Below are 28000 nucleotides of genomic sequence, written 5' to 3'. Positions count from 1 at the left end.
GGCTGAACTATAAATACAACTTCTTACACGAGGCTGGGTACTAAATGGAGTTTGTATTCTATTTAAGTATCAGTTAACGAGTAGACAAAGTCCTGATTGTTTAAAGAAACAGAGACCGATAAAGTTGTTAGGTGAGCTGCATATAACAAGTAACTAAGTTGGTCCTGTCTAGTCTTGCGTAGCCAGACCGCTTTTTTCTTTTGTGTGGGCGTTGGAAAAAGGGTCTGGTACGCCTGCATTAAGAATTCTGTGTAACGTTCCACTGCAGTCAGTGATTGCTGCTGATTGGCGAAGTCCTACACTTCTTAGACCTGTTAAAAGCGTCACGCGCCCTCAATACAAGCAGCGATCAGGCTGCACTCCTAAGAAGTTTAGGGTTTCGCCAATCAGCAAGCGGTCTGGCTACGCGAGACTAAGTCCTGTCCGGGTAATCATATCCGGATCTTTATTCTTTATTATTAATTACTAGGCAGACAGCACAGCTGGTTTACCTAGGATGTAAAATCAACTTTGCAATTTGGCTTAAAACGTTCACCATGGATCAACACATCAACCAAGGTATAGTATTAGCCCTGTAGATACTTGTGCATATGGATATGAAGGCGGTTTGGTAGAAGAAACGGTGACAATCTTGTTTACGTTTACCGCATAGTAAACAAACGCACGTGACACGAATGACTTTGGAGCTAGAAAAACGAAACAAAAATTTTCAAACTATCAATGAACAGGCGAATAAGGTGGTACAGGGTACATAGTTTTAATCGATTTGAGTCTTCCTTCTTCGAGTACTGGCCCAATAAAAACTTACATAGTTTTTATGTAGCATGCATAATTTTACAAATCATTTTTAAATTTCAATTTTCTCAATATACTCATGTTTGTGCGAACAAGTCGGGTTTTTGCTGAGACGGTCACATTTACTCTAGTAGAACATTCACCTATTTACTTAGTAATTTGTGACTGCTCTATTAGAAAGAGGAGAACTGTGATTCCTGAATTACCTTATACCTAGCATACCGACTAGATACTCATGAAGAAAGATGACTATAGAACATCACTGTTACTCAATTGTGAACACATTACTGGGGTCAACATTTATAGCACTAGCAAGACTAGTATGCAGATCAAATCACATTTGAGAAGGCCTATCACTTCCTTTCTAGTTTAAGTTTGGTTGGAGTTGTGTGACATTAACGTTTTGATAACAAAGTTGGACCTTACCAGTTTAATAGTTTGACTTATTGTTGATGTCAGTAGTTCATGTCCAACTGAACCTATACTGTGTCAAGTTCAAGTTTTATAGTATAGGTGTGTTAGTATTCTAGTTACACTGCCATCTTATTAACAGGTGCAATGAAGAGAAGTGATAACGTATTAGTAGTCAACCCTAATGTCCAGATGTTAGTACCAGTAAATTATGCAGTGGGATGTTGACCATAATACGCTACTACACTACTACACAATGATACTACTAGTACCAAGTAGTGGCTCGTGTGATCTAACTCTGATGATGTGATCACTTCACATGTACCATGATGACATCCTAAGACTATTCCAGGTATCAGAAGAGACCACACGTGCATGTGTGTGTGTGTAATTGTGTATTTAAACTGAAAATCTTATACATATATATACTGTATATTAGACAAATAAATGTACTGTTCAGTTAGAAAATTAAATGCGTAAATCTATATTATTCATTACATGGTATTTTAAAGGAACAAAAAATGTACGTATAAGGTGAATGTCATAACTTTGGTATACCCACAGTGGATGGTGATCCCGAAGGGAAGACACTTCACAGACAAACTGATTTGAGCTTTTTAAAACTTCATACGCATGATAATGAGGATTGTAGCCGTTTGTTATGAAAAGATAGGTGGCTAAATAGAATTTCTGGTCAACTGATATAATGTCGTGTATTTCTCCAAATATTGGTACATCCTGGTAGTAATCGACAATGACTAAGATTGTAGGTTTGTATGTTGTTCCCATGATCTCCACCCAGTTTACTCTGTAGAGTATTACATATGTTGACTAATATGACAATGTTCACAAGGGTATGTACCTATAGATGGTTCTCTCTGAAATTCCATGGCATGTCTCCGTTAGGAGGTCTTTGTAAGACAGGTTGTCCAGATCGCACAAGGTGGCTATATAAAATTGTCAGTTATTCCATTTGGTTTACACTCACAAAATGGTTTGTACATAAATTCTATGTATGTACGTAGCCTTACCTGGGCCTACTGTACTAGGTGGTTTGAGGAAATTCTCTGCATCTGCTAACTTATAACAAATGTGCTTCTGGTGGTGCACAGCTAGTGATTTAGCAATATTCTTGTAATTTCCTGTTATTTTTGCCCATCTCTTAAAATAGCAATGCTTTGCCTCATATCTCATGCACCACATCCTTACCAAAGGACCATACCTTCAAATATAACATGACATTTATTTCACGCATACAGTTTTTGTTTTTATCACTGACTTACTGAATGATATAGTGTGGCAAATGAACGAGGTGGTGAAATTTCGGCGTTAAACGCCGTTCAGGATATAACTGCTTAAAGCATGTATGATGGTCTTGTATCAGATCTCTCAGGTAGCCTGCAATCTCACGTGTTGTTTCAGGTGCAGTGACGTAATCAACTAGCATTAGCAATCTCAAGAAATTAGCCCAGTTTGGATTGTCATTTGGAACACAATCTCCGATGATAAGGGGCAAGAGTCGTAGCAAGCACCAAGTCTGCGATGCTACAGAATCAGCAACAAGGTATCACATACTTATTCTTATTTGGACTACAGTGGAGCCCCTATAATATATATCACTTTGGGGACCTAGAAATTTGAACCTGATTTTCATTTTCAGAGGTGCAGTGTAAAACTGTTTGGTCTATAAACTTTGTCCTTATGATGGCCAGAGGTTAAACTGTTGTGCCCTCTTTGCAGAGACCTCTATAGAAGTTCCACTGTGATAATATATTTATAGTTTCCATGTTTAAAAATCAAATAAGGGAATCTGCATGCTTATCAGTATATCTTACAGTTTTGCTTAAGTGCTTCAGTGGGTGACTTGCTAAGATAAGTTACTGGTAGTGGCAGTGGTTTGTTGTTTCTGTCAGGAATTCCATATGGAAATTTTTTAATTCTGTTGTTCAGCTTAGCTAAGCCAAATAGCTTGTACTCCTGTATTAAAGCTGACAGCATACAGTGAAGTTCTACCACTGCAACCCCCTCAAATATGTCGTGCATGATGTCTGGTGGCAGTCCAGATGTAACATGGAACTCCTTGAGTTCGTTGAGTGTTGAGTTGCGTGAAATTCCAAATGATACTTTATAAACATCTGCAGCAGGAGTTTTCAACTTTTTAAATTGCTTTTGGTGTATACGTTCTGTCCTTGCAGGAAACTCTTCCGCTGTGAACTACAGTGTAAAAAGGTTAAAATTATCACACAGTACTGTATAGTAGAGATCATGGAGGTTTGGGCTTTGTTGCCCATGATACCACCCGAAAACCAGATTTACTTTGCTGCTACTGTGTCAGATGTGCTTTAGCAAATAGAGAAATGATGCTTGAAAATTCAGACCCTTTGTTGCTGTGTGGTTGAGAACAAAAATCTTCAAATCAAGCAACAGTGATCTGTTTAAAATGTGTAAATGCGAAAAGAGGTACTTCTTTGTGAATTGAAAGGAAAGTATCTGTAGCACAGAAGTAAGTATTAAGCTTTGAGTGAACTGTTATGCTGATAGTTGTAGCCAACTTCACACAAAGCTACGTAGTACGGCTTATATGGCTTGGTAGATGGTGCTTAATAATTATAACAACCCACCCTTGATCATGGCAGGAAGTAGATTTCTAACTTCCTGGTGCATAACAACAGATTTGAAAAGTGATATGTGTACACAGTACGTGCATGTACATACCTTGGTTTGTGTGCTTTCATATGTTGCAAAACAGTGACGACATTTACGGTAAGCTGATGACAGATTCTTAAATCCTCCAAGAAGATTGCTGGCAGGATTGTCTGCAACCACTGAAGTCAGTGCACCTCGAAGAAAGCATGTTTCTCCATTTATTTCAAATGGAACACCATCTGGCTGTAATTGTCATCTTTGAAATATTTTATGCCAAATTCCAACACTCACAGATTCTAAAGCTTTCATTTCTTCAATGAACGGCTCTAGTATGGTGTCAATACCATATTTTGTAATATATTGTGACTCCACTACTGCCAGTAGCATAATGGTGTGCAGTCTTGACCGTAATTTTGGGTCGATGTTGGTAATGGTATAGTAGAACATTCCTATTCAAAGAATGAATAATATAAATATTATGTATATTGTGTTATTATTGTATTCTGTGTATAGGGCTCTCAGACTAAGCTAGCGGCTGGTTATTTATGTTTCTGTATACTTGAGAAAATTTCAAAGTGTGTTTTGCATTATGTGCAAAATCCAAATGCCTTGATTATTACTAAGAGTCCACTTTTATTTTTATCCATTTGTTATGTCCATTTGCAGAGTAAACTATGCTTGTTTAAATTTAATTCAGTGGACACAATACAGGTCTTACCAAGTTTATGAACACCTGCTTTAGATCCAATAGGATTACAGACATCCATTTCATCGAAGTACAGTTGCACTTGGAGGGCTCTGTTGTACACAGAAAATATTTGGTGGTTCTTGAAATGATCTCCATCGCAGTAGTCACCAATTGTGTTTTCCTTTGCATGTGAATTCAATACCTACAGATATCCAGAATCAGTATTGTTCTATTGTGTTGTCATTATAGTTAATCCCTTTTGACCGCGAGTACTACTGTAACCAACATTTACAATCGTGTCATATCAATACCCTGTTACAAAGATATGCACTGTTGATGAAACAAGTGCAACTGTTTCATTGTGGAATTTGCATTGTGGCATCCTTGTGCTACATGCATCTCAGAGAGTTCCTATTTGTTGTAAGGGTAGAGATTCATTGATTTCTGTTAGTACAAGGCACTCTATGGCAATAGCTAGCTTGTTTCAGGCCCTGAAAATTTCGTGATGAAGCCATACGGAAACTATACCAAGCCTAGCTCTCTATTACAGTAGTTGTCATAGCACTTAAATATTCAGACCTTGAAATGGGAGACTGTACAGGCTTTCCACAGTTTAAAGTCTTGTAACTATTTCATAACAATGTGTTTCCTGCAACAAAGTTGTTCACAGGCTTGAGAACATGCAAAAGCATACCAATTTTATGCCTATTTAGTAGTGTTGCACCGATAATCAGTTGAACTATCCGTAACAGCCGATATTAACTAATTTTACAAGTATTTTAAGCTGACTTATTTTAAGCAGTCATATGAAAATATTTTAAGCTGACTTAGATGTTTTATAACTACTTGGCTTCCTGTTCTATGAAAGGAGTTAGGGGTAAAACTGTAGAAAACATAGTAAAAGTTGGCCACCTATGCAATTAATTACATTGATTACATTATCATTACAACTGTAGTTTATACAAATAAACTTTAGGTAGTTTTCTACTTCTCCTCCCCTGTTCTGAAGAATTGAAGAATATTGGTAACTATCGGCATATCGGTTACAGGAGTTAGCAAATAATCGGTATCGGTAAATGTGAAAAAAATGCATATCGGTACAACACTACTATTTAGGCACCTGTCAGGCTTACTGCTAGATGTCACTTCAGCGTGACAGGTGCCTTTTGGCATACATACAATACAGTAAAACCTCTATAATCCAACACTCATTGGGACAAGGAAATTGTGTTGGATTAGCAAGGATGTCAGATTATTGAGGTAGCATTGTATAGTAAAAATCTGGATTACAGAGGTGTCAGATTAGAGAGGTTTCAGTGTAGTAACATTTAGGAGGGGACTTTCAATATACTATACCATACAGTAATACCATGTTGAATGACGACTGTTATCAAATAGTGTATTTATTATTTTAAAGTTATCTTACTTGTGCTTGGACTTCTTTGTTCTTTAGAAGCAGCTGTAATGATGACAAGAATGGAATATGATAGCAGTAGTGATAGTGATCCTGTTGGGTACCATGAGCATCAGGCAGTTTCTCTTTCCCTAGCAAACACTCAATAGGCTCCTAAAAATTGTAAGTAAACATTTACTTCTGCTGTATTCCTTACCAGTAAATGAAAATGTTCTTTAAAGTATTTTGTCTGCAGGTACTCTGTTTCCAATCCGATGAATGGCCGTGAATTAGAGACACTACAAAAGTATTCTTCCAATGCTGGGATACATTCAACATTAGCTTGTGACAAAATTTTTTTTGCTTCTGTAACTACCCTCTCATTTTGCTGCTGTATAAATCCTGTAAAATTGTTAGTATAATAATTATTGTGTTATATTAGCAGAGCGAGGTTACCCGTCATGTCTTGTAGAATGCCATTCAATGCACTTTGTGTCAGCATTCGATCTTCTTTGGTCTTAAGGATAAACAAAGCTGCACTCCGTTGAGCATCACTGCATGCACAGTTATCATCTTGTGGCTCATCACTATCCACATTGTTATCTGGGTCGTCAGAAGAATTCATCTGTATCACCTCATCATTGTTGTTGTCGTCGTCATTTTCAGCGGTGGACATTGCTGCTTCAACATGTTTTCTGTATAGATGTGACCTATCACAGTCACAAAACACATTTTTGGGTAGTTCATTATTTCACACAGCGCAGACATAGTGTGCTGCACACATGTTGCAGCCTCTTACTGTAACTACCTCCAAGGGATTTTTAACCCACACTACCGAGTAGACAGTAGACCCTCAGTTATCTTACCCTTGAAATTGGAATTGACTGTTTTGTTAGAGTATTTTTTAAGCGAATCCACTTTTAGCCATTAGAGAATCTAGTTTTTAAATTGAATCTTAAGCTTTACAAGCAAACTTCAAAGGGCAGACAAACCTTAAAGACAATATGAACCTGGACTGTATATCCTATATACCAAAGTAGTGTGTGCATGAAATAATGGGCACTGACCTGCTATAGGCCAATACAATAGAATTCCATAGCTGTTATTTAATAGTAAGTGATGCTGTTAGCAAGTGATATAATTGTATTCCCAGACACACACACGCATACACACACAAAACTACCTATAGCTTGACACTTCTGAGAATGTCTGAGGGCAGAAATGGCAAGCAATCTGAAATCCCGACTGGTGTTGGTGTATTTCCTCAATGTGCTTGAGTACTCTTGTGTAGTGCTTGGAGCTGAAGTTTCCACAGTGAGGACAAGCGAACATACTTAGGTTTGCTGCGGCGTTGTGCAAACTTGTGGTCAACACTGAATATCGCCGTGCAAAATTATCATTACCACATTGAAACAGCTGTGCGTGTGAGGGTGGGCCTCCAAAAAATCACTGGACATTAAAGAGGTTGAGCGTTGTACTGCTGTAGTCCACGCGTCATTTATCGCTGTTACATTACTGTATACATCATTGCCAATAGGCGCAACTCTATCAATATAGTGACTGTCAATAACATACACAGATGGTATACTTCTGGACACTACGGTGGATGCCGCGCGATATCATAATGCAATTCATTGGCTGTAACTTATGTCAATACCGTTAACTACCATAGTTACACCACTGCGCAGCTGCACGCTAGCTATAGCTGTTGTAACGATCGGTAGTGTCTGTGTCATCTATAGAGCTAGTTAAGAGTCTTTGCTTCACTTATATATTGCTGGAACAGTTGCAGTAACTAGCTGAATTGATGGATATTAAAGAGAACTGGACAACTGATGATGTCTGCCAATTCATTTCCAAAGAAGGATTTGACAATGAGGTATGCACTTTTCTAACCACCCTACTCTCTCCACATCCCCATAGTTCAATTAATTTAACTGTTTGCCCAGAGAGGTTACAGAGCCTCACTCATACAGACCGGCATTATACTTATTTTCTAGGTAGTGGAATTGTTTCGTGACAATAGGATAAGAGGGCGAACACTCCCCTTACTTAGTGATAACGACCTTCGTGAGCTTGGCATAAAAGCGTTAGGTGATCGGAAGCATCTGCTTCAGTTGATCAAGATCAGGAGTAATGAAGATCTAGAAGTAAATAGATAACAACCGTACATGTGTCACAAACAATTGATAATACTATTGTTAATAGCACCAGCAACCAACTACCAGTCATCCACCAAATAGTACAGAAGATGAGGTAAACAATTTAATACTCATAAAAACAATATTTAGTAGAAATATTAAAGTTCCGTATGGGAGGTGCTGATCTGCCAGGATTAGACGATTTGTCTACAGATGATGATGAACACGATCAGGTACACATAGTAACTATACATACTGTGTATATAAGTGTCTCACTTTGTAGCTGGATGACATCGTTGAAGAAGTTGAACTTGGCAGTTCTTCTCAACTACCACCTAAAATGGTTATGAAACAAATAAAGTACAGCTTGCTTATAATTACATAGTGCATCTTACAGTCAAAAACAACTGATCAAGCCCTGTCTGCAGCAGCTCAGTGTGTGATCGTGCTGGATCACGAGGAAAAAATAATACCAGATCCATTTCCATTTCCAGTGACTTATGGAGCAGCTGTAGATGTGGCATTACACACAGGTTAAATGGGTAACAATTAAAAAGAGAATCTAATGATTCAGCGTAATGTACTTTGCGGGGACTGACACAGCTTCTTAACAATAATCCAGGCATTATATATATCTTGTAATGCTGGACACACCATTATCGAGCTACAACTACTGCTATTTACAAAAAAAATGTATGACAGTATGCTTTAAATGCTCCCCTTATGCTCCAATATTCTTAAATATAATTGTGTCTTGACTGCTCTATTAGAGTATCTAATGCATCTGTGAATGTTCTATTAGGATATTTCAACATGCGGTGACTGTTCTATTTGAGTATATAGATCTTTAACGAATCTTTTTTTCACAACGTAGCTGTAAATCTAATTTTTGCCGTGTTTGCACACTATCTTATTCTACATCATACTAAATGAGCAGAGTCTCAGCTTCTCTGATAACTGATGCACAAAATCTGTGCCTATTATGCTGGCATTAAGCTCCGGCAATGCTTTTGGCTACCTAATTATGCTGGCATAATTGGTGCAGGCCTAAAACTTATTGATTTGATATTGAATAGGTGGGAGGTGCAAGATTATGTGGCTATGATACTAAGAAAACTACTTGGCCCGTTACTGAATAAAACACTAGTACTAGGTACTGGAGCAAAGGAATACACCCATGCTACAATATAGTCTATATCACTACCAGTATTCACGTACATGTGTTTTGTAAATATTGTAATAAATAAGTGCATGTGCGACTTATGAGGAAGAGCAGTAGCAGCAGTTGTAGCTTGTTAATGGTTTTCCCAGCATTATATATATACCAGAGACAGAAAATGCTTGGATTATTCTAGTCCGTTAGTCCAGTCTGTGAAATGCATTAGGCCCCAAATTTGAGCCAAAAAAACTTTTGAAGTTTGCATTATTCTTCAAATTTTTACTTCTTAATCTTCTTTACTAAATAATATATGGGATCACAACTAAACCTCACCGTATGGTCATTTCACCGCCTGTTTATAAGATGTTCTCTAGTAGGTTCATAGCTTTGCATATATGTAAAAAAATTATTTTGTTATATACACGCAGGGCAAATGAGTACATCTGTAAAAGCTAAGTTTTACACAAGAATTGCTAATGTCATGGCTATGTACAAAACATATCCGAGCCACGCTGATTACGACTACGTGTCGAGGGCCATCGTGAAACGGTACCCTTTCCTGAAGAACCCAATTAATGGACATGTAAGCTGAATGTACTACATATGCTTCACTTCACTTAATTTAGTTCACTAGCTTGCTAGCATTTGCAAGTTGCAAGAGCGCTTCAGAGAAATGAGAAGGTACAGTGATAAGAAAGGGAAACCAATTATAAGAAAATTAAGCGAAAAAGCTGTCACTACTGCATCAGGAAAAAAAAGAAAGTTTGAGGTAAGAAGATTCAGTATACATTCAAATATCACAAGTTTCTACATAAAGATTCCAGAAGAAGAAGACGAGGACTCATTCAAACAACAAAACAAAACCCTTAAACATGAAGGAAAGAAACAAGCAAAATATAGAAATCGCGCTTTAGTAGGGGAACTGATGGCACAAACATTTTCTATGAGGAGAAATAAAATTGAGGAGAAGGAAGTGCCCCCTGTCAGAATTGTTGGCAGAGTTCCCATTGCTGAAGGACCCTCATGAGGTACAGGGGTGTTATAAAAAAATCACTACATACATACAGTATTACTTTTCTTTTACTTTAGGTGATAGCTGAACTGGGAAGACTGCAGAGAAACACTCAACTAAGAAGCACCTACAATGACACGTGGCATCAGTGGTTACCAAAAATCACAAAAGCAATAAAAATCAATGCTACAACAACTAACATTAAGAGAATGAAGGAAATAGACGTAAATACAGACTTGGAAGATGAAGATGGTAAAACGTTTACTATGTATATTACAAAGCAATTATGGCACCGTTTTACAGCTGGAAGGTTGACTTTGAAGGTGTTGTATGCTCTGGCCTTTATATTAAAAGACCACAAAACTAAGCCAGAAATTGACAAGCTTATGACCATCACTCCAGTAAGCAATAATTGTGACCTGCCTAGCAAAAACCGGCTGTTTTCACAAAATTCCCTTTACCTATAAAACATTGATATAAACAGGGTAAAAATACGTGTGCTACAGAAATATTTTACACATGCTTCGTTTTGAAGTGAAACAAAACTCAAATCAATAAAACTTATATACCACCAGAATCTCCTGTTCATTGGGAGTAAGAAAATCTTTGTTTCATGTACGGTATGTGAGTTATGGGCTCTTATTTACAATGTGGAAGAAATAACGTTTACCGTCATTCTATAATTGTTGAAATGGCCTTCTTCTTTGTGCACATGGAGACATATACGGAAAATACAGTACCTTGATTGATGTGCCAGTTCATGGTGAACATACTGAGCAGAATGCTGTCTTTGTAACTTTTTTCAGTCGTGAGCTATGATCGATAAAATTAAGCATGTGTAATTTATTTGATGTATTGTTGCTGTAAAAATCAAGTTTATTCCTATTCCAACTGTCTATCACTATAACTCCATCACAAAAAGCTGAAATTTTGGCTATCCACTCCTTTGTTACTCCAGATAACAGAGAAGCAATAAAATGGAATTCGAGGAATGAGCAAAAATGGCCAGTAATTGCTCAGCGGGTCACAATTTACTAACATACAGGTCTGAATACTGTAATGTATTACTGGTAAACATGTATTACTGTAATGCATTACTGGTTACAAATAGATACATACCATTAAAAGTGCTATTATACATAGGTCACTGTTGATTTGAACGCTGTGGCTGCCAACGTTGTGGAACCAGCACCCAGTCTGATAGTAACTGGCCACCTGTGTGCAGAAATAAAAGAAGTCACGATTGCAGCAGAAAAGCAGATGTTGTTTACAACAAATGCACTGGAGGCACCCTTGTCATTGCTTTCTGCATACTATGCCCTCCACATAACCTATCCGAAAGGGTTGCAAACATTCTATACCTTCCTTGAGTATGCAATACTAGACAAAAAGCCACCCAAGAAAATGTCATCTAACGTGGAGCAATTCATTACATATTTGCATTCCATGTGATAACAGACCAACTACTCTTGTAAGACTATGACTAATGTGTTTAAACAGTGTAGTTTAAATTACTGTATTTATATGTGTATCCACCATTATGTACTATAGATAGTCATGTGCTGGTCGCATGCTGCTTTATCTGTATGATAAACTTCAATTTGTTCAACTATAAGGAAAAATTAAGAACTTTAAGTATGATTAGGAATCACACAAAAAATAGTAGGTAAACAAGGGAGGTTATCTATACTGGTGGCAAGAGTTCATAATATATATATATACTGAGGAGAGTATCCTACTCTCATATACCCCTGTTGAAGGGCGTATTGTGACGTTATGATGTAGCACTTCTGAGTTTGCTCATTACTCTTTGAATAATTAATGATGTCATTAACTGAACATAATATTGATTGAATATCTGCCTAACAACATCGCTAGCAACCGAACTAACTTGACCTCTCAATGTTTCTCATTGAACTACAAGCATACCTTCGTGAGTTTGACACGACGTCATAGGCATTTCTTACCATGCCATTTGCGAATATGGCTTTCTCAAGTGTCGTGAGTGTGGGAAAATGCTAGTGATTGTTGCACTTATATAGCTGCTCGGACATCACAAACCACAACACTTTGTCGTTACATCATAACTTAACAATATGCCCTTCTACAGAGAGTAGGGGATATTCTCCTCAGCATATATATTTTGAACTCTTGCTGGTGGACATTTAATCCCTACTTCAGCACAATCTGTACCCATTTTTCACAGCGTTACAAATGAAGAATGGTAGGAAAAACGCTTCTCCAGTCACTGATCCCATTTACAAACGTAGGGAAGCCATCACACTACTGCAAGTTGATACCTTGGGCTGTCAGCAAAAAGAAATGGGACACAAAGGAGGACACAGCCATGAAATATGCATTGTACATACTACAGTATGCCAAAAGGCACCTGTCTGGCTAAAGTAACATCGAACAGTAAAAAAATCAAGTTAATCCCTAATGTTACAGTGAACCTCTCTATTACGGACATTTGGGACCCAGAATTTTTGGCCATTTTTTGCTGTAATATAGAGGCTTTCCTCTTTCAGAGATAAAAACTGTATTAACCAGACCTGTTGGGATCAAGGTTTTTTCTATTGTGTCCTTAATTGGGGAGTTTGTTAAGAGAGGTTCCACTGTACTACTATACTGTATGATGTTATATATATTTAAAGCTAGTAAGATTCATCACACAATTTTATTAGTACACATACTGTGCCCTTGAAGGCAATAGTGATTGGTTAACAGTGATGCCTTATGTCAAAAAAAGTTGCCCGATTCACATAGGCAAGAGTATACTGTATAATTATATTAGTAACCAAGAGTATCGAGTGGTGTATTACCTTGTAAGGCCCCTATCTGGTGACTATTAGTTTCCCATCCAGTCTTTCTAATTACTATGATGCGGGCAGGAGGGAATTACTATTAGGCCATTATAATGCACTGATGTACAGAGGTTCTTTATTTGCAATCGAGCTTTATTGACTTTAGGATTTCAGTGGACTGTTGAAAAGTAGTTGAAATAGAATCCATTACAGTGATTTGCCCAAAAAATAACAGCTCTCCTGGCGATGCATAGCGTTAATTTAAAAACTCCATCGTGTTTCAATACAAATTATAACAGTTTGGTATCACGTGTTCTTCTGAGCATGCACACTGTAAATAATATTTATTTTATATTTATTAATGCTTTACAGCACACGTGCTAAAGGTCAATAGGACACCTGGTCCTACAGCCTGTTTAAAGTCGTTACAGAAAGTGTGTTTGAAAAGGTGGAGAAATCCATGACTGGACCTAGGCAGCCTCGAACATGCAGCCATCCGATTAACACTCAAATGCTTACAGGAGTCTGCCAGGTGGTAGCTTACCATGCGGTAGCCTAAGAAAATAGAATCTACTACAGTGATTTACCAAAGAAAACAACAGTTCTCCTGGCGATGCATAGCATTAATTTTAAAACGCCATTGTGTTTCAATACAAATTGTGATAATGCGTTCTTCTGAGCATGCACGGAGTAAATAATGGCTAACTATGCAGTAGCCTAAGAAGGATGCAGGCTGTGGATGAGCTAATAATCACCAAATAAGGGCCTAATTGTGACCGAATTTTGGAAAATCACCCATATGGGTGCACGTGAAATAGCTAGAATTTTCATGTTTAGTGGGTTACTATTACGAGCAGAGGAGAGTTATAAAAATATTTCTAGAATTTTAATTTAAAGCATTGAGAATGGTTTAAAACCATCAACAAGTAGATTTGCATTATAAAGCTTGTTATTTGGTCATTAAATATTTTAAGTGTCAAATGTGCCCATATGGGTGATTTTCCAAAATTCGGTCACAATTAATCATTGCATTGAGTAACACCGATCAAAGGCATAGGTAAATATATGGCCTACTTCTTGAGCCACATTTATAAGATAGAAGAGCATGGGAGGTGAGTAGCTAGCAGTAGTGGCACAGTGGTTATTATTACAATATTATATGTGCAATACCTCAGAATTCAGTAACCTATAGTTATCAACTACATGGTAATGATTTAAAATGTTGTAGCACATCGGTAGTCTAGGGTCGAGCCCCAGAAATGAGTTTTGAGGGAATTTTTCTGCTTCCAGTATCTAAGTTTTACTGTCGGTTCAATAGCCAGACGAACTGACTTTAGGTTCAGTATTAAACCACTTCCTAAAAGAAATTAAGTACCCTTAGCTCGGTCTGAAAGACAGGGTAGGCTACTATAGCTGTATAATTAGCAAGTGGTACACAACTCACGTGCACATGTTGACATATCACTAAACGCACGTGGCGTCAGATAGCTCCGCGAAGTCAACTATCAAATACATCATAAAATTTATCATACAGGTTTTTGCAATTGAATTCGGCGACTTTGCAATTGAATTCGTCCCGTTTGCAATTGAGTTCGTCGCTTTTGCAATTGAATTCGTCCCGTTTGCAATTGAATTCGTCCCGTTTGCAGTTGAATTCGTCGGTTTTGCAATTGAATTCGTCCCGTTTGCAATTGAATTCGTCGCTTTTGCAATTGAATTCGTCGCTTTTGCAGTTAAATTCGTCCATAACAAGAATGGCAGCTGGAGCAAACATGAAAACATGATGTAGCAGCTGCTACAAGAACTTGTTCAAGTACAACAGTAGTAAACAACTCTTTATAAGGCAATAATTCTTCCTCTACAGCCTCTCCAACAACATTCCAAACTCTAGTACGCCATTCGCGATGGGTGTGGTCACTCTCGAGCAAGCTAATTAACACAGGAAATATTAATTGGGTTTCCAATATTGTAAATTACATTGGTTTTCAAGAATTTCCCAATATTAAAATCCAATATTGGAATCATGAGACAAAATACAACATTGGAAGTTTTGAAATTCCAATAATGATATCTTCAATTCCCAATATTGTACTAGAATTAAGGTATCAATTAATGCCAACATTGTGAAAGGTGATTCCCAATATTGGTAATGATGCTTTATCAAGGTTGTTTTGTCAGTATTCAGATATTGTTAATGCATAATCCCAACAGTGTGAATTCTAATTCCCAAGTAATCCCTAATATTGGTAACAATACTTTATCAATATTGTTTTGTAAGTATTCTGATATTGTTAATGCATAATCCCAACATTGTGAATTCTAATTCCAATATTGTGAATTCTAATTCCGATATTGTGAAGTCTAATTCTCAAGTAATCCTAAATATTGGTAACAATACTTTACCAAGATTGTTTTATAAGTATTCTGATATTGTTAATGCATAATTCCAATATTGTGAATTCTAATTCCAATATTGTGAATTCTAATTCCAATATTGTGAAGTCTAATTCTCAAGTAATCCTAAATATTGGTAACAATACTTTACCAAGATTGTTTTGTCAGTATTCTGATATTGTTAATGCATAATTCCAATATTGTGAATTCTAATTCCAATATTGTGAATTCTAATTCCAATATTGTGAAGTCTAATTCTCAAGTAATCCTAAATATTGGTAACAATACTTTACCAAGATTGTTTTGTCAGTATTCTGATATTGTTAATGCATAATTCCAATATTGTGAATTCTAATTCCAACATTGTGAATTCTAATTCCAATATTGTGAAGTCTAATTCTCAAGTAATCCCCAATATTGGTAACAATACTTTACCAAGATTGTTTTATAAGTATTCTGATATTGTTAATGCATATTCCCAACATTGTGAATTCTAATTCCAACATTGTGAATTCCAATTCCCAAATATTGGTAACAATAATTTACCAAGATTGTTTTATAAGTATTCTGATATTGTTAATGCATAATTCCAACATTGTGAATTCTAATTCCAACATTGTGAATTCTAATTCCAACATTGTGAATTCTAATTCCAATATTGTGAAGTCTAATTCTCAAGTAATCCCCAATATTGGTAACAATACTTTACCAAGATTGTTTTATAAGTATTCTGATATTGTTAATGCATAATCCCAACATTGTGAATTCTAATTCCAACATTGTGAATTCCAATTCCCAAATATTGGTAACAATAATTTACCAAGATTGTTTTGTAAGTATTCTGATATTGTTAATGCATAATCCCAACATTGTGAATTCTAATTCCCAAGTAATCCCTAATATTGGTAGCAATACTTTATCAACATTGTTTTGTATAAGTATTCTGATATCGTTCCCAATTTTAGTTTGTCCCTATAGAAATACAGAGTTGTTATTGTTGATAAAAGAAAGTATGCATGAGTACATATAGAATAAACTAAGAACAATATGCAATATTCATTTACATACAGCAAATACAGTAACAAGATAATATACAATTGATATACTGCCATGCAGATAACCAAATCCGCAAAAGTCCGACATGATAGTACATTTTCAGACACTTGTGGTAAAGCGTATATATTTCAGCACATCAACTATAGGGAAAATAAATTACAGGTGCTCAAAAAATTTGTGTAATTGAATTTCAATTTGCACTTGGAAGTTAGCTATAATCCATTACTTAGTAAGATTTACTGCTTGTCACCACAATCGAAGACAGACTTTCTGAAGAAAAGTTCATGCCATGCTATTTCTTCAATGTAACATAAACGCATCCTTTAGGTTCCCATGCCCCTGTTGAGGGTGTAGGTGATTAAGAAAATATCGAACATGCCTTACAGTACAACTTGTTTTAGCAGCCATCTGCATAAAAGACCACCCCTCTAATATGACTAGTTTTAAATTTTCATAGTAATCGTGCACCTGCCTATTAAGACCAAGAAATTTAAATGACTGTCTTAAATAGGTTCCACTGTTTAACCAACCGATGCTTTATACCACAAAATTTCAGCCTGCACTATTATGTTAGGCTTTTGCAGATTTGGTCAAATAATTTTTCTACATATATAGTATAACACCAAAAACGAGTCAGTAGTACAGACTAGTGTTCAAAAGGGCTTGACCTTTCTAACGTCATCCCTGGTGATGGAACCCAAGTTTGTTCCATCTTCTATCTTAACATACTTTTTAGCAATCAACTGGGTTGCCAGTGGTATCATTAACTTGCTTTTTTCTTTTCCCAACAGACACTTCCTTTCTTCAGCAGAACACAACAACTTTATGGCAGAATTAAGCTGGGCTCTGGACACTTCTTTCAAGAAGTGAGCCCCATAAGCTGCCAGCACAACAGCTTCTGCACTGTTGGTATTCAGAACTATAGAAAATAATTGATATTAATGATAGACTCACCACACACTCACCGTACTTATAGAAATTACAGAATACATATGGAAGATACGGACATTATTTTACTGGTTGTAAATCAGTACAGCAACCAATATATGTTATATAAAGATTATTTCTCTGCTATGTAACTAGCTATGGGCATTCATTTCTTAGGAATAGTAGCTATCTCTTGAAAGACAAATGCCAACAATGACCACACCATTATTTAAAGCACAAAAAAGTTCACAAGGTTTGACAATGCAACAAGAAAATATCACTTCAAAAATGGTTTAAGCTGGCATGTATGATGGTGATACTAGTAGTTCATGTGTGTACACTATATACCTTGATCATCTTCATCTTCTGTACTTCTTTCATCTGTTGACATCAGTGATTCTATAACATACAAAAGACAAACGGTGTAGCTATATATAAGTGTAGGATTTAAGTAGGAATCTGGAATCATACTTCTTAAATACTGTAAAGCATTAATACAATACAATACAATACTTTCTATTTAAAGGCCAAAATGCAATTAATATTTAACTATTCTGAGACTTTCTTTCCAAGCTTATTTTTTTCCAGACTTCTCCCTTTAAAACTAAAACATATTTACAAATGTGCACACATACACTAATGTTATATATTCTATTTCGAAAAATAAGTAAATTTACATGGGCATGACTAAAATTTTGCTGGTTGTAATAAGCAATATTTACAGTTGGAAATTACTTCAAAAGCTTCGTGGTGCAACTATACTGATAATTGCATACCGTCGTCAAATTCAGTGTCTTCGTCTCTCTCATTTTGCACATCTCCTTTCCCCTTATCCTGCAGCAACTCACTATCTTCATTACTCTCTTCTTTATTCTTAGCCTTCTCTTCTTCTTTGTTAGCTTTCTCTTCTCCCTTTTTAGGCTTCTCTCCTTCTAGCTTAGCCTTCTCTCCTTCCTTTTTAGCCTTTTCTCCTTCCTTCTTAGCCTTTTCTCCTTCCTTCTTAGCTTTCTCTCCTTCCTTCTTAGCCTTTTCTCCTTCCTTCTTAGCTTTCTCTCCTTCCTTCTTAGCCTTTTCTCCTTCCTTCTTAGCTTTCTCTCCTTCCTTCTTAGCCTTTTCTCCTTGCTTTTTAGCTTTTTCACATTGTTGATCATTAGCGACACCTGGAAGAAATATTAACTCAGAAAATCAACACTTATACCTGTTCACTATATGTGTGCACACAGTATAATATTATATATGTGCATTCATGCTCTTTATGTGTGTGTGTGTGTGTGTGTGTGTGTGTGTGTGTGTGTGTGTGCGTGTGTGTGTGTGTGTGTGTGTGTGTGTGTGTGTGTGTGCAACTACACACCTTTCGGTTTTACAGCTACTTCAGTTTTAGGAGACTACAATGCAAAAGCATCATTGAACATGCCCATTAAAATCTAGGTATTTTACCTTAACGTAATCATATCCTAGTTTTATATGTCGCCTTCGCTCAGACAAAGTGCATATGATATGCTGCTTAATGCAGTCTTTAGTAAAAAATTCAGTAGTGCAGCACTCCTCCAACTCTTCTACTAGAGCATTAAGCTTGGCTTGATTCTCCTTATTGCCCCGAAACAAAGGAATATCATTTCCTGGCCAAACTCTCCTTGCTTCTTTGGCCACTTTATTACGCCTATATCAAATTTATATGTTACATACATGGGTGTTGTAAAGTACAGTACTAGAAGCTCCTTACATCATCAAATAGACCATCTTATGTTTGGCTGGAATGTCATTCAGCTCTCTTTTTGTTAACTTGTAGCCAGTACGTGCCATTGGGGAATACTGTGCTACTGGTACATTAGCATCTGCTGCAGCTGCAGGTTTCAACAGGCGTTTCACCTTAAGCTGCTCCATTACCGTTGACAAGCCACAGGCCTTGAATTGTTCCATGGACCCCTCTTCTCCCAGCATCTTTAACGTTTCTCCATCAACCCTATTGGCTGTGTAAAGCACAAAAAATTACATGATAGATATGTAGACATTATTTGTGTTGCTTCAATTAGTGTGAACTACAATCTCCATTGTTATTTGTTAGCTACAAGCATGCAGCTGGTACATGTGCATGCAGCATGTGCACTACTATTATTGCCTTCCTGTTTGGTAAAATTGACAATAACTTGTAGCACATATATGCATGTGACTTTTTCCAGCTGGTTGTATGAGATCTCCACAATTGCATGTTATGAGAACAGGTGTCAACAGTTGTCAAGCAAAGCCACTAAGTCTAAGTCCTTGCAATTAGGTTAGGTAATATATCCTAAGGCTGCAGCACATGTTGCTGTCAGACCTTCAGTGCTGGTCACTGTACTGTAAAGCACTAATAACAATAAAATTTTTTGTAGCTACGCTCATTTTGTATGCAAGCTCTCTATAAATTAACAAGCCTGTAATGATTGTCACGTAGTGTGTTAGTTACCACAATACATTAACTCCCTCTAAAAAAATAAATTAACATATATTGCGTGCCGTATATAACACAAATAATACGACTCACCTTCAAACTGTAATGCTGTGTCTTCGCCAAAATGAAGCTCAGCCCACTGTTTTGTTTCATCTACTGTCCACTCCTGAATGTTCGCGTAATCCAATGCCATCACAATTTGAAAACAAACACGAAGACGTGACTCGCGATTGATAAAATAGTACGCAGCTGCAGCCAGCACCTGCACACAGCACCTGCACAAGTTTCCCGCTTACGTAAACGCATGCGTGAAAGCTCGTGCGCAAGCGCAATACTGTACCGTTGCCATGATATTGTACCGTTGCCGTACTACAAATGGCTGGTATACGATCACGATCGAGCGAAGATTTGATACTTTGGAACAGGGAAGACGTTGCATATTGTAACTGCTCAGATATGGAAAGTATACATACACATTGCCCGTGTAGAGAGTGCAAAGGAAAAGCAGTGTATCGAGGTACAGAGCATCGTCACTGGAAACTAGCTCAAGCTCTGATTGGGGCTGCTGTAGCTTTAGAAACACCTCACAACGGCAGCACAATAATAAACAGCAGTCATTTAGAGGAGACAGAACTTCCTGAAGCTAGTGCTGTAGCGCTGTCGCGATCGTCTGATACAACATTCGCCAATGCGTCTAGTTCCAGTTCGGTCACGAGTTCGAGTTTGCAATTGGATGCAGCTATAGATCATAGTACAACAGTTACCCTGCAGGACGAACCGGTAATGGATTTTGATGATTCCACTGATGGCCATGGTGATCGTCATGCAGCTAGCTATAGAAGCAGCGAGAGTACAGTTGGTGATCGTGATGCAAATAGCAATCCGCTACATGTGCTGGAGGCAGTGCTGAAAGCTATGAAGATCACTGACGATGTTGGAGGATCTCAAGCAAATTTTTTGAGCATATTAGAATTTGGCAAAGAGATGTATTACAAAAATCACGAAATGCAGCCTGATGAAAATGTGTGGCCAAGATCATGGCAAGCAGCCCTTCGTATGCTGGAGAGAAGTGGATATAATGAGCCACAGGATCTCTATATCTGTTTGGATAGTAGTCATCCTTGTTCATTTGATGTCATTAAGTCACAAGAAGGTTCATGCAAATATTGTGCAAAAAAGGGATCTGATGGTATTAAATACTCATATTTGCCACTGAGAAATAAGATTTCACAATGGTGTCAAGATGCAAGCTTCTGTGTGAAGATGACTGCTCACTGGCAAGAGAAAGACCACTGGATAAGCAGTGGGATGATAAGCAGTGGAGGACGAAAAGAGTTGTGGGATGGAGAACGTTTTGCAGAGTTAGCCTGGTTCTGGGATCCTCAGTGTAACTGGGTGCTACCAACTCGCTGTCCGCTATGCTCTCAAGTAGTTAGTTCTGCATTGATTAATGGAACAATTGGCAGCGTAGTGTCGCTAATATGTCCAGAATGTCATAAGAAGTTTCAACATCGTGTTCAGTCAGCAAACGGAGATCCCAGAAATATTGCCTTGATAGGCCACTGGGATGGATGGTTGCCATTTTTTGGAAGTGTAAAACATACTTCAGGTCAGTACTTTGTAGTTTAAATAATACTGTGCACTGCGTAAAGGTAACCCCAATTATAATGCCTATCCACTAGGTTCCATAGATGTATCTATAGCAACAATGTACAAGAAAGATCGGTGTTCAGTAGGTGAAGTTTATATGTGCGGATTTGTGCCAAGCTATTTGCTTCCAAAAAAACGACCTAATTCTATTGATCCATTTCTGCACCCATTAATTGAAGAAGTCGAAGACATATTTATTAATGGTAAAATTACTAGGTGACATACAGCATTTAAAATTTTTATACATTTAAAGGGGTTGAAGTGAATTATGCTGCAGAAATAGGAGGAATACCACCTGGGCCTGCTACATTAAGATGTTTGATACTTCTGTGGACAGGTGATTATCCTGCACAGTCAGAAGTGGCCAAAACAATTAGCCATGGCATCCGTCCATGTAGGAGATGTGAACTTGAAGGTATTACATATATACTCATAATGCATTGTAAAGAGATGTATTTTAATATAATATATATAGCTTTATTGTGTGCATTTTGTTAAATATATAGGAGAGAGATATCAGTTCACTTCTCAGTATTACTATGGTAACTACCGCTATCATACCCGTTATCCTTGGTCCCAGAAGAATCTAATATCTTGCATTCCCCACATGAAGAGAACTGAAACAGAAGATCGTGTCACTGTGCGAACAACAATAGCTAAAGAAACAGGATTTACAGGATTGTCTATTTTACACCGTTTGCACCACTTATATGGATTCAATGTTCTTACTGACACAGTTTTTGATGCTATGCACAATCTCCCTTTGAATGTTGGTCTCCATCATATGAATTATTATTTTGATGAAGAGATAGTGAGTAAGCAAGAGGTGGATCAAAGGTTAAATGTTATGCCATGGACTACAGGTAGATGCATATATGTATGGAGCTTATTAAGAGATTGTCATGCATTATATATAATGACTTATATACCATATGCATGTACATGTGTCATGCAACGTTGAAAATCTGCCACAATGCCATGAGTGTACAATGTACATGTGTGTACATGTGTATTGCATTCATTTGTGCACTTTCATACTTATATTAGAACTGAAGGCTGGAAGAATTCCAGAAGGTCTTAAGAACAGGTTTGGCCACTGGAAAGCAGAAGAGTTACAGAAATTTATTTATCCGGCATCGGAATATGTGCTTGGTGGGTTGCTGCCAGACCAGTACTATCATGCTTGGGTAACTCTTGTTCGAATAACAGAACTAGTTTACAATACTGGAAGAGATGGCTGGAGTGATGAAGACATCAATTTGCTTTCAAAGCTTGTCTTCAGACACAACATCCTCACAGAAGAATCAGAAGGAACAAAAAGCTGTGTAGTAACTTTACACAATTTGCTGCATCTCCATGAAGACATCATCAGGTTTTCAGCACCTGACAATTACTGGTGCTACACTTTTGAACGTGTGATTAAGTGCTACACTAACCGGGCCTCCAACTGCAAAAACGTAGAGCATACATTTGCTAGAGCTGAATGCAGAAGAGAGTATATGAAATTTTGTTTTCCGGATCAGGATTCACAGGAACTGTGTATGGATATTTGTCTGAATCCGGAAGAGATGGTAAAGTTTAGTTTATGTCGACTGTATAACCACAGTATATCATTGTCTAAAAGTATGCGTATGACAATTGTATGTATGTAAATTACATCATAATTATTATATAGCTGCTGCCATAGCAATACTCCACCATTTTGGAGTACAACCAGTTGTGCAAGCCTGATAGTGTAGGTCGGCTGCTACATACTAGTCAAAAGCAGCTTTACGTTCTAGTATTGTTCTATGCTTATATTATGGTAAGGTAATGGTTTCGCCTACATCAATGGGTTTTACTATGAGATGGCAGAGTGTTATCATATACACATAGAGGTAAACATTTTGTGATATCACACAGCTTCACTGCACTTGTTAAGCTATCAAAGAGATTTTTTGTGGCAATAAACAATGAGCTTCAGTTAGCTGACATAAATCATGCTTTTAAGTTATCTATATGCCATTATTATTTCACCTGCAGGATATAAGGCTTGTGTATTTTAAAGTGGCATTGTCATACATGCTACATAGCTCTTTACGCAAAAGGTGTTGTTGTAAATGTGTTTAGCTTATGATATTAATTCCTTATTGATGTGGAATCCAGCAAAATTACACTGCACACTGGGCAGGTAGTAATATACTATAGCTTCAAATGTAAACACAAAACATATTTAAAGTTGAATAAATAATTTAATACAGTGTAGGTTTATTAAGTTTGTAAAAGGCATTACAATAACAATATATAATAATTTAGATGCAGTGCTTTACCCTTATAAAGTTTTGTATGCCTAGAAATACTTCAATGTTATGTTTACATCATGATAGCATGCATCACTTAGTTTTCTACTTTATAGTTTTATGCCTCTAGCATTAAAGAAGCCCAGAAGATCAGCTCCTTGTACTCAAGATCTAGAGTCGATTCAATATTGGTCGGAGGAAAGCACTATAGATTGATGGATACTTCAGATCTCAGAGCAGCATCAACATTAGTAAATGAGCAGAGCTTTGAAAGTTCTACAATTGGGATATTTGCACGTAGCATTTTTGTTTCCAAGCATGGTTATAACGGAACCTTATACAGAATTGGAGAACACTGTCTTGTTAACCATCCTGGAGAGGACACTGTGATAGAAATTTCAAAAATCTTTGCAATAGAGTTTTCAACCTGCACCACTATTTATGTCAAAGGTACTATGTTTTCACTAGTGACTGAAAGAGATCAAATCAGCATTCATTCATACAGCTTAAATCATATAGTGCAACAAACATCCAATCAGCCAGTTGCTTTAGCCACACAAGTTGTCCGTAAAGTTATGCTTTATCCTCATGGTGAAAACTTTATTTTGGTTGATTATGCACGCACACACATTCCTTTGTGCTCCAGTGAAGTTATTGTTCCTCTGTATCCACAAGTAGGTGATATGGTGTCAGTTAGTGGTGAAGGCAATCAAATTTGGTTGGCCCAAATACACTCAGTCGACAGAACGGCCTGCACTTGCCAAGCATACTTCTATGTTGCAAATGATGAGCCTGATCATGAGCTGTACAGAAGAGAAAGTCATAGACTAGAAAAGATACACTTCGAATCCCTAATAAATTTACAAAATGGACAGTGGCGAGAAGATGGTTTCTTTCATTTGCAATCAGTTTTGCATTAGAAATATGTGTGTTGTATGTACATGAAAGTAATTAATATATTTCTACGTACACTGTAACTAGTAATTCTTAATACAAGTTTAACATTATTATTAATTAATAACAATCAACTTTTCTTTTTGAAAATACAATGTTGGATATTAAACAAACCAGCATGCAAAAGCAATGTCGGATAATCCATTTACCAATATTGACTGTTCTTTGTGAAAACACAATGTTGGATATTAAATAAACCAGCATGCAAAAACAATGTCGGATAATCCATTTACCAATATTGACTGTTCTTTGTGAAAACACAATGTTGGATATTAAATAAACCAGCATGCAAAAACAATGTCGGATAATCCATTTACCAATATTGACTGTTCTTTGTGAAAACACAATGTTGGATATTAAACAAACCAGCATGCGAACACAATGTCGGATAATCCATTTACCAATATTGACTGTTCTTTGTGAAAACACAATGTTGGCTATTAAACAAACCAGCATGCAAAAACAATGTCGGATAATCCATTTACCAATATTGACTGTTCTTTGTGAAAACACAATGTTGGATATTAAACAAACCAGCATGCAAAAACAATGTTGGATAGTCCATTTACCAATATTGACTGTTCTTTGTGAAAACACAATGTTGGATATTAAACAAACCAGCATGCGAACACAATGTCGGATATTATATTTACCAATATTAACTGGTATTTCCCAATGTAATTACCAATATTGTAATGATCACCAACAACACTTACATTGGATTTGCTGTTTACCAATATGGTTTCCAATTTTTCCACCATAATAATTCACTTTTAGCATTGTATTTGTCTTTGAAAACCAATGTAGACCCAATATTGGAATTTGTCCAAGTTGGAAATACAGGGAATATCAACATTGGTTATCAAAAAATTTTTCCTGTGTAACTTGTCAGACAGCTATCAACTTCGCGTACTACCAGCTTCAATTACCTTCTAGTGTCTCAAGTGTAACTCTCCAAGACATAAATAGTTCATCTCTTAATGAACGGGTTGGTTTCTTGGAGCCGTTTTGTTTATGACGAATTGTAATGCAAACTCGACGAATTCTATTGCAAAACCGACTAATTCAACTGCAAAAGCGACGAATTCAATTGCAAAAGCGACGAATTCAATTGCAAACGGGACGAATTCAATTGCAATACCGACGAATTCAATTGCAATACCGACGAATTCAATTGCAATACCGACGAATTCAATTGCAAACGGGACGAATTCAATTGCAAAGGCGACGAATTCAATTGCAAAAACCTGTAATATAGTGTAGCAAAATCTCACCTTTTATTATAAGATGATGCTGGTTCTTCCGCCTTGGCCGTCAGTAGATATTACAATTTTAGTATTTTACACCGGAAGTCGATGCAAAAAATGTTGTTACCTTGGTGACGCAAAATTTGGCGCTGGTTATAGGTGAAGTAGCAAGTTTTTGACGCTCTTTCAACTTTCATTTAAAGGTGCGGTAGAACCTGAAAGTGGTACCTTCGCTATTGGGAGGGTTGGGGGTTCTAACACCCGTGACCGGCAGTGGAATGTGCGAAGCCGGGGAAGTGCGAGAGTGTAGAGTTCCGCCTGCGGAAACTGAGGGACAGAAAGCTAGCATTCAACAACTCGCGTAAGTAAAACGGTATTCCTGACATGTTGGACAGGCTTTTCTTGCAGTTGTCGCAACTTAGCCGAAGGAGGCGGACTATAAAAATTCATTGAAGGCAAATTAAGCAGCAGCCAGTGAAACGGATTTATAAATGTATTGTGAAACCCATAGCAGCTTATCACCGGGTTTTGGTTGGTTTCTACACTGAACTACTAGGTATTGGAAGCTGTGTAGTGACTTTACATTTTCCCAGGGTGGTTCATGAATACTCACTGATGAAAATTCTACTCATAAACAGACGAACAGATGTGGAAACCACTGAAGCATTGGCATGGTGGTGTAGACTTGTAGCAGCCATCTTTGTCTGAGAACACTTGGAGACGGGACTTAACCTGTCACATTGCAGTTCTGTGTGTCTATCGACTCATGTACAATTGTGACCAGGCCTGCGATAATAGGGCATGTGGGCACATGATTTTTACCTACTTTTTCATACTTTCATCATTCATAACGTTCTGAACCATTATGCTATGGTTTTGCAATTTTCAGCTCTTAGTAAGCATTGCATTGGCATCATGATGCAAGTTACAGAATGCAGAAATACTATTCCAGTACTGAGATATGACCTGTAGAATGACGGGGTGTAGTTTGTGCCCACATGCCCTGTTTTCGCAGGCCAGGTCACAATTGCTCTATGCAAGGTATTGCCTTGTGTTATCAGGTTGTTAATTGTAGCACCGTTGTCTACTGTAGGGGTAGCTGTCTGAAAGATGACAATGCTGGATACTTTGCTGTGCATACAACAGCAGGTAAATTCATTTTACTGTAACAATGATATTCATTGTTGTGCTGTTTTAGATGGCATTTCTGAGCAATGGCATGGTGGTGTAGGCTTGTAGTAGCCATCTCTGTCTGACAAATATTTGGAGAATGGAGCAGACTGGACTTAACTTCTCACATTGCAGTTCTGTGTGCCTATTGACTCATGTAAATGCTCTATCCAAGGTATTGCCTGTGTGTTTTCAGGTATATTATGTATACTATATACCGTTGTCTACTGTAGGGGTAGGTATCTGAAAGATGATGATGTTGGCTACTTTGCTGTGCATACAACAGCAGGTATAAGCATTTCACTGTAACAATGACATTCAATGTTGTGTTGTTTAGATCCCAAAAATGTGGCGCTGCTTAGCAGTGTCGTGTGCCTATACAATTTGTCTATGCAAGGTATTGCCTTTATTTTCAAAGATATACTGTACCATACTGTCTGCTGTAGGTGTAACTATTTGAAAGATGATGATGATGTTGGCTACTTTGCTGTAAATACAATGCAGGTATAAGTATTGTAATGTAAACATGATATTTAATGCTGTGTTGTTTCAGACAAAGTGCGGCTTGGCCAAGTAATGGCAGGTGGTGTATACTTGTTTCTGCCATCTCCTTTGTCAGATAAGAACATCTGGATATCTGGAGAATGGACTCAACTGGTTTCCTTCACCTACAGAACAATTGTATTTGTTGTGTGTATGTATTTTGTATTTATTTAAACAATGAGATAACTGATTGTGGTAACAAAACATGTGAAATTGCGTAAAACCAACGAAAAAAGGTGTGTTGGGGTTACAAGAGCTTTTGCGTGAGTCACACACAAATAATTGTGTGAACACTACACA

General features: G+C 37.2%; 5 protein-coding genes and 2 long non-coding RNA genes across 11 annotated transcripts; 4 read left to right on the top strand and 3 right to left on the bottom strand.

Annotated features, from left to right (window-relative positions):
• On the top strand, window positions 1–10463 carry LOC136258232 (uncharacterized). Of its 2 annotated transcripts, XM_066051565.1 has the most exons (13): window positions 1–131; window positions 1349–1558; window positions 2629–2770; window positions 7720–7812; window positions 7934–8083; window positions 8142–8189; window positions 8239–8307; window positions 8358–8417; window positions 8472–8607; window positions 9662–9816; window positions 9868–10002; window positions 10051–10261; window positions 10323–10463. In XM_066051565.1, the coding sequence occupies exons 4-12, from the start codon at window positions 7741–7743 to the stop codon at window positions 10258–10260; spliced, it is 1035 nt and encodes a 344-aa protein (XP_065907637.1). In that variant the 5' UTR covers window positions 1–131; window positions 1349–1558; window positions 2629–2770; window positions 7720–7740; the 3' UTR covers window position 10261; window positions 10323–10463. The 2 variants fall into 2 exon arrangements, 1 of the variants encoding a protein (XP_065907637.1); XR_010702623.1 differs by lacking the exons at window positions 7720–7812; window positions 7934–8083; window positions 8142–8189; ... (5 more) ...; window positions 10051–10261; window positions 10323–10463 and adding exons at window positions 5994–6116; window positions 6190–6391.
• Window positions 1642–2562, bottom strand: LOC136258236 (uncharacterized). The gene is made up of 4 exons (XR_010702635.1): window positions 2490–2562; window positions 2238–2428; window positions 2069–2153; window positions 1642–2014 (listed from the first exon to the last, which is right to left on the bottom strand). It is a non-coding gene; the product is annotated as an uncharacterized lncRNA (long non-coding RNA).
• LOC136258231 (uncharacterized) lies at window positions 2578–26058 on the bottom strand. The gene is made up of 13 exons (XM_066051564.1): window positions 26015–26058; window positions 14494–14551; window positions 11365–11460; window positions 8470–8583; window positions 8351–8409; window positions 7986–8281; window positions 6390–6643; window positions 6151–6335; window positions 5967–6107; window positions 4571–4742; window positions 4144–4301; window positions 3922–4095; window positions 2578–3420 (listed from the first exon to the last, which is right to left on the bottom strand). The coding sequence occupies exons 7-13, from the start codon at window positions 6607–6609 to the stop codon at window positions 3028–3030; spliced, it is 1443 nt and encodes a 480-aa protein (XP_065907636.1). The 5' UTR covers window positions 6610–6643; window positions 7986–8281; window positions 8351–8409; window positions 8470–8583; window positions 11365–11460; window positions 14494–14551; window positions 26015–26058; the 3' UTR covers window positions 2578–3027.
• On the top strand, window positions 10323–11846 carry LOC136258233 (uncharacterized). Its single transcript, XM_066051566.1, has 3 exons — window positions 10323–10497; window positions 10549–10646; window positions 11389–11846. Exons 1-3 carry the CDS (start codon window positions 10455–10457, stop codon window positions 11695–11697), a joined length of 450 nt encoding a protein of 149 aa, XP_065907638.1. The 5' UTR covers window positions 10323–10454; the 3' UTR covers window positions 11698–11846.
• On the bottom strand, window positions 16560–20188 carry LOC136258076 (putative autophagy-related protein 11). The gene is made up of 7 exons (XM_066051380.1): window positions 19951–20188; window positions 19150–19396; window positions 18864–19086; window positions 18778–18811; window positions 18203–18586; window positions 17775–17825; window positions 16560–17418 (listed from the first exon to the last, which is right to left on the bottom strand). The coding sequence occupies exons 1-7, from the start codon at window positions 20048–20050 to the stop codon at window positions 17153–17155; spliced, it is 1305 nt and encodes a 434-aa protein (XP_065907452.1). The 5' UTR covers window positions 20051–20188; the 3' UTR covers window positions 16560–17152.
• Window positions 20233–24834, top strand: LOC136258489 (uncharacterized). Its single transcript, XM_066051804.1, has 7 exons — window positions 20233–21466; window positions 21540–21710; window positions 21761–21922; window positions 22014–22370; window positions 22555–22659; window positions 22717–23078; window positions 23903–24834. The coding sequence occupies exons 1-7, from the start codon at window positions 20233–20235 to the stop codon at window positions 24704–24706; spliced, it is 3195 nt and encodes a 1064-aa protein (XP_065907876.1). The 3' UTR covers window positions 24707–24834.
• On the top strand, window positions 25691–27904 carry LOC136258235 (uncharacterized). 4 transcript variants are annotated; one of them, XR_010702631.1, is made up of 8 exons: window positions 25691–26146; window positions 26191–26348; window positions 26396–27136; window positions 27186–27332; window positions 27391–27446; window positions 27495–27554; window positions 27604–27661; window positions 27711–27904. It is a non-coding gene; the product is annotated as an uncharacterized lncRNA (long non-coding RNA). The 4 variants fall into 4 exon arrangements; XR_010702632.1 differs by having other exon boundaries at window positions 25691–26348; window positions 26396–26518; window positions 26581–27136; XR_010702634.1 differs by having other exon boundaries at window positions 25691–26348; window positions 26396–27028; window positions 27081–27136.
• The last annotated feature ends 96 nt before the right edge of the window (window positions 27905–28000 follow it).

Source organism: Dysidea avara, chromosome 6, assembly GCF_963678975.1.
Source record: "Dysidea avara chromosome 6, odDysAvar1.4, whole genome shotgun sequence".
In the NCBI taxonomy this organism is placed as follows: Eukaryota; Metazoa; Porifera; class Demospongiae; order Dictyoceratida; family Dysideidae; genus Dysidea; species Dysidea avara.
The sequence above is the reverse complement of the archived record's forward strand: the minus strand, read 5'-3'. Positions and strand labels throughout refer to the sequence as shown.